The 5,192-nt window shown below is 44.6% G+C and overlaps 2 protein-coding genes across 4 annotated transcripts in view; one reads left to right on the forward strand and one right to left on the reverse strand.

Annotated features, from left to right (window-relative positions):
- irx5b (iroquois homeobox 5b) overlaps window positions 1-851 on the forward strand; it is a 2,483-nt gene extending 1,632 nt beyond the window's left edge. The window contains exon 2 of the mRNA XM_020615789.1: window positions 1-851. Coding sequence (XP_020471445.1) covers window positions 1-647 — 647 coding nt within the window. The 3' untranslated portion in view covers window positions 648-851.
- The window catches only part of LOC109969087 (uncharacterized), a 79,473-nt gene extending 77,226 nt beyond the window's left edge, over window positions 1-2,247 (reverse strand). For all 3 annotated transcript variants that reach the window (XM_020615742.1, XM_020615743.1, XM_020615748.1), the window contains exon 1: window positions 1,929-2,247. The gene's annotated coding sequence lies outside the window, so the exon portion shown is untranslated. The remainder of the gene's footprint in view (window positions 1-1,928) is intronic.
- Between the last annotated feature and the right edge of the window lie 2,945 nt (window positions 2,248-5,192).

Genomic DNA, 5,192 nt, shown 5'->3' on the forward strand with positions numbered 1-5,192 from the left:
CCCGTCGTCCCTCCCCGGTGGGAGACGCCTGTCGGCTGACGTACAGAGAGGACAGCGGCAGTGACACCGACCGAGGCTTCACAGAGCCGGACTTTAAAGACCTGGAGGACAGGAGGCTGTCCCACATCCTGGGCCCCACCTCCACGCGGCTCCCTCCTCAAAACGCACCACTGAGCATGCTCAGAGTTTCAGAGCCAGAGCACACGTCGAGTCCACCATCTAAAGAGCATGGCGACTCCTGCGGGACCATCCAGGGGCCAAACCCAGCCCCTAAACCCAAACTGTGGTCCCTCGCTGAGATTGCCACCTCTTCAGACAAAAGTAAAGGATGTAATGACTCTTCCCAGAGCGGAGGGCCGGGGCAGGCCCCAGCCCACCTAACGCCCACACCCCGGACCCCATTCCCTCACAGCCCGGCCCTGCCCCGACACCTCTACTACACCTCCCCCTTCATCCCTGGATACTCAAACTACGGCCCTCTGGGGCCACTGCACAGCCCCGGATCACACTTGGCCTCGGCGACACATTTAAACGGATTACACCAGACGATGCTGCAGAGAGCCGAGGCCATGGCCAGAGACTGCAGGCCACGCAGCCAGAGCCAGCTGGAGCTGCATGAGCTGAAGAAAGGCATGACGAATGTGTAGAGCGGACGGACCTTTGCACACATTTATTTATCAGGACCGAATGGATTGTTTCTAAAACATCTGGATATGGAAGAAAACTATTCAACACAGACAGATGGCCGGGCAGAGGCCACAGACGCTCACTCAGAAACACAAGCATTCCATTAGACTGCGTTTTTCTATGTTGATGAGATTTAACCTTTGTAGTGCATTTCTGCACAGAACATGAAGTATCATTAAAAGCTAGTTTTATTAATACAGAACCGAACACCTGCCATTCTTCAGCGGAAGTCATGCCTCAAGGTGCTGCACAACACTGCTCGGGATAGGAAGCAAATAGGGGAACGTGCCAGCTAGGTTCCACCAGGGGTTCTGCAGGTCTTCTCTTAAAATATCTTAATATAAACATTGAATTCAGTTTCTTCAAAAGTAAAAAACTAAACTAAAATAAATAAAAAGGCCCTAAACCCTGCTAAGACAGGACAAACATCACAGGGGCAGGTGGGAAATGAAATCTTCACTCAGTCTAACCTCAGCGGAATGATCTGGTCTGTCAGGTGCAGAACCTGGCTGAGAGCCTCCCGTTGTTAAGGTCCCTTCAGCCTCACAGTGATCCAGTGACAGTTGTCTGTGCGTCCATGGGGACACTGACTAAATGGAAACAAGTGTAGGCTACAAGAACAGGTCTGATAGAAGAGTTGTCTCTACCTGTAGCTGATATTACATCAGACAATTTGATGAGCTTATGATAGGCCTTGCTCTCCTGGTGACAGGCCTGCATGGTATCATGTTTCCATCTCTCAGATTAGTAAAACCATTTCTGACTTCCTCCGTTTTCATACAAAAGTCAGATTTCACACTAAGTCAAGTGTTACAGCCTCTGGCTCTGTGCCCCTTTGCCCCTTATGTGCTATTAACTGTCAGAGTCTTTATACAGATGTAGCTGGGAGGCCTGAACCTGTGGTAACTGGTGGCTTTGAGGCTCAATCCAATGTCAACACTTCTGCCTTACTGCTCCAGCACGCTCCTCCACCGCGCACCTGATGTGGCAGGCTCTCATACTGTGTGGACTGGTCCAGTTCTAACCTTGGCAGGGGGCTCTGGTTCTGTGAGAGCACTTCATGTGGCAGTAAGACATGAGCAGCTCACCCTTGTTTAGCTGCCAAGGTCAGACCAGAAGAACTGGACAGTCAGATAAATGCAATAGTTCCCTCTATAATGTAGAAGAGCCGAAGTATAAAGCAGCAGAAAATGGAAATACTCATAGCTCTCAATTGTACTTCAGTACAGTGGGTTACTTACTTAGTTACTTTCATCAGACACCATCTGCCTCCAGAGAGCAGCCATATGGCCACACTCTGCCTGACTGGACTCTGCCCACCACCACTGGACCAGACTCGCTGCTCCAGTGTGTTTTATGGTTAGACAACTCTCCCAGCCCTTTGGAATTAGTTTTATCATCTCAGGCTTATTAGTTTAATCTTTTCTGCTGGCCTTCTATGAAGTAAACACTTCTTCGTTTCAGTGAGAACCACACATCCCAATAGTCAGATACTCAAAACAGGCCACAGAACACGAGAAGCTGGCAACACCGCTTTGTGACTTCTTTGGTGCACAGAGAGCGGCAGCATGCATATCGACTGACACCTGGTGTTCACAAGAAGAACAGCACTTTAATATACTGTAGTCAGTGGAGCAGATCTGGTGTAAAGAAGAACTCACAGACCAGACAACGTCAGGCTCAGGACTGGTGTACAGTTTACTGTCAACAAAACAAAACCAACAGTGTCTAAGCCACCGGTTCCCACCAAAGATGTCGCCCTTTAAAACACATCACAAATAGCTGAATTCAAAATGTTTTTAAATTCCAGTGACTTCCTCAAACAGCGGCTCAGTGTATCGTTTTAATCAAACTAAAAAGAGGAAGCGGTGCTTTTATTGGGGTCCATTTTCAGAAGCGGATGACTCCACATTTGTGCGTATTGCCCTGTAATGTGAGTGCAGCCTTGGCGCCTCCTCTCTCCGTCTTTTCCTTCCACACGGGGATAATGTGAGGTGATGCGTGCAGCCAGCAGGTGGCGCTCAGCTCCGATGAACAGGAGGGAAACGCTGGAAGCTATTCAGTCACAGCCCAGACTTTGAGCAGTGGTGGAAAGTACCTAAGTACATTTACTTAAGTACTGTACTTAAATACATCTTTGTGGTTAAGTATATGTACTTGAGTATTTTCATTTTCTGTTACTTTATACTTTGACTTCACAACATTTTAAAGGAAAATACTGTACTTTTTACTCCACTACATTTATTTCATAACTTTAGTTCCTAGGTCTCAGAACCAGATTAATACAAAAAAATACTGTATAATTATAAGACCTCATTGATCTCCGGTAGAAAATTCTCAGGCTACCCAGCAGTACTTCAGATTAAATGGATATAAGCCGGTTAAAACCAGGTCCCCCTGTACCGGCAGCAACACTGAATGTGATGAATACAGTAACACATCAGTCATTGTACTACAATAATATGACATACAGGAACGTGAGATAGGCCACTCTGCATACTGAGTACTTTTACTTTTAGTACTTTAAGTATGTTTTGATGCGTTTGTACTTTTACTTACGTAACATTTTGAATGCAGGACTTTTACTTGTAACAGAGTATTTCTACACTGTTGTATTGCTACGTTTACTGAAGTAAAGGATGTGAGTACTTCTTCCACTGCTGACTTTGAGCATAAACAGCCTCTTGCATCTTTTAGTTTCTCAGGGCATCTTTGAGGAATTAACTGTGTAAACTTCAGATGTAGTTGGTTTGAAGCCGGCGGATTTGATCCTGATCCTGCAGCAACAAGCTCGGAGAATGTGGATCCATCTGTAAGCTTGGGCATCTCAGCACAATAACAGTAAGTGTGTATATGACCATGTTTCATGCTCAGGGGTCTGAGGAAGAGGAGGAGGGTGATGCTGCTGTGAGCGCTGGAGGAAACAGCACAGCCTTGGGATCTGCTGCTTTTTTTAAATGAGGATTTTACAGTAAAGATGTTTAATCTGAAGCAGATTCATGTTTGTCTGGAAATATACTCAAGTAAAAAAAACTTTCTCCTTTATAGTTAGTTTCTTTGCCAAACATGAGATAAGATGACAGACTGCAGCTGTTGTCAGGTGCAGATGTAATGTCTCTGCAAAATCTGCAGGTCTAGAAAGGAAAAACTACAAGTTTTAAAGCTTGATCAAGATTTTTGTTTTACAATAAATCTCCAAAATTAGAATTTTCGGCAGTTTAGAAGATTTTCACTTTCACAACAACTTAAATGTAATTTATTTTTATCTATGATTATTAATGTGTCTGTTTAGATTAACTTATCACTTAAACTATGATTTGCAGTACATTTACCTGTAATGCAGTATTTTTACTCTGTTGTATTCAATCTGAACTGCAGCGACCATGAACGATGATACAGGTGAAAACATCATCTACTGTATCTCTACAATGTCAGCTTCTCAGGATGTCTGGAAAGACATCCTTGATTGCAAAAACATTTAGGTTTTAAGGGACTTTCTCAGCCTGTGAGGGAAAGTGTGATCTTTGAACTAATGACAACCTGAAAAACAGAGAAGTGTGTCTTTCATTTCATTTCACATCTCCAGTTCAGAGGGTTTCCATTTTCACAGCAGTCTGACAGAAGCCATTTCATGAAGATTTGAATTTAATTCACTAGGTTTAGAGCTGCGACCACTAGCTGATTAACTGATTAAGCAATCAAGTGAAGCTATTTATCAGCTATTGTGATAATGTTTTAATCACTGCCAGTTATTGGATCTAAAATTCTGTTTTGTGTATTTTTCTTCACAGGAAACACTTCGGGTTCTGGACAGTTGGTTGAACAAAGCAGGAGAGCTATAGACATCTCTGTGGCCCCGGAAAGCTGTGATCAGGGTCTTTCACCACTGTACATGTTCATTTCATAAACTAAACGATTAACAGATTGAAGGAGAAAATACCTGGCAGAGATGTCACCAGGTTACAACCTGCCGGTGTCTTGGGATATGCTGATATCAGGTTAATCAATAATGAAAATATCCATCCATTATCTATATCACTTATCCTGAACAGGATGGAGGGGGGTTGCTGGAGCCAATCCCAGCTGACACTCAGCGAGAGGCGGGCTCCACCCTGGACAGGTCACTAATCTGTCACAGGGCTCACATGTAGACAACCACCCACACTCCTAGGGGCAGTTTAGAGCCACCAGTCAACCTGCATGTCTTTGGACTGTGGGAGGAAGCCAGAGAGAACCCACACAGGCACTGGGAGAACATGCAGACTCCGCACAGAAAGGCCCCGGGTCGGCCCGGGCTTGAACCTGGAACCTTCTTGCAATGCCGCTGTGCCGGCAATGAAAGTAATAATTAGGATTAATAATTTTACAGCCAGTCTAATTTGACTTTTCACCCAAAATATGCTTGCAGTACTTTCATTTGTACTGTAGTATTTTATTCTGTATTAGACTGTCTGCTTTCCCCCACCTCATGTCAAAGTGAAGTATTTTAATGTTTACACTTATTG

Source organism: Monopterus albus, unplaced genomic scaffold (genome assembly GCF_001952655.1).
Source record: "Monopterus albus unplaced genomic scaffold, M_albus_1.0 scaffold170.1, whole genome shotgun sequence".
Classification (NCBI taxonomy): Eukaryota; Metazoa; Chordata; class Actinopteri; order Synbranchiformes; family Synbranchidae; genus Monopterus; species Monopterus albus.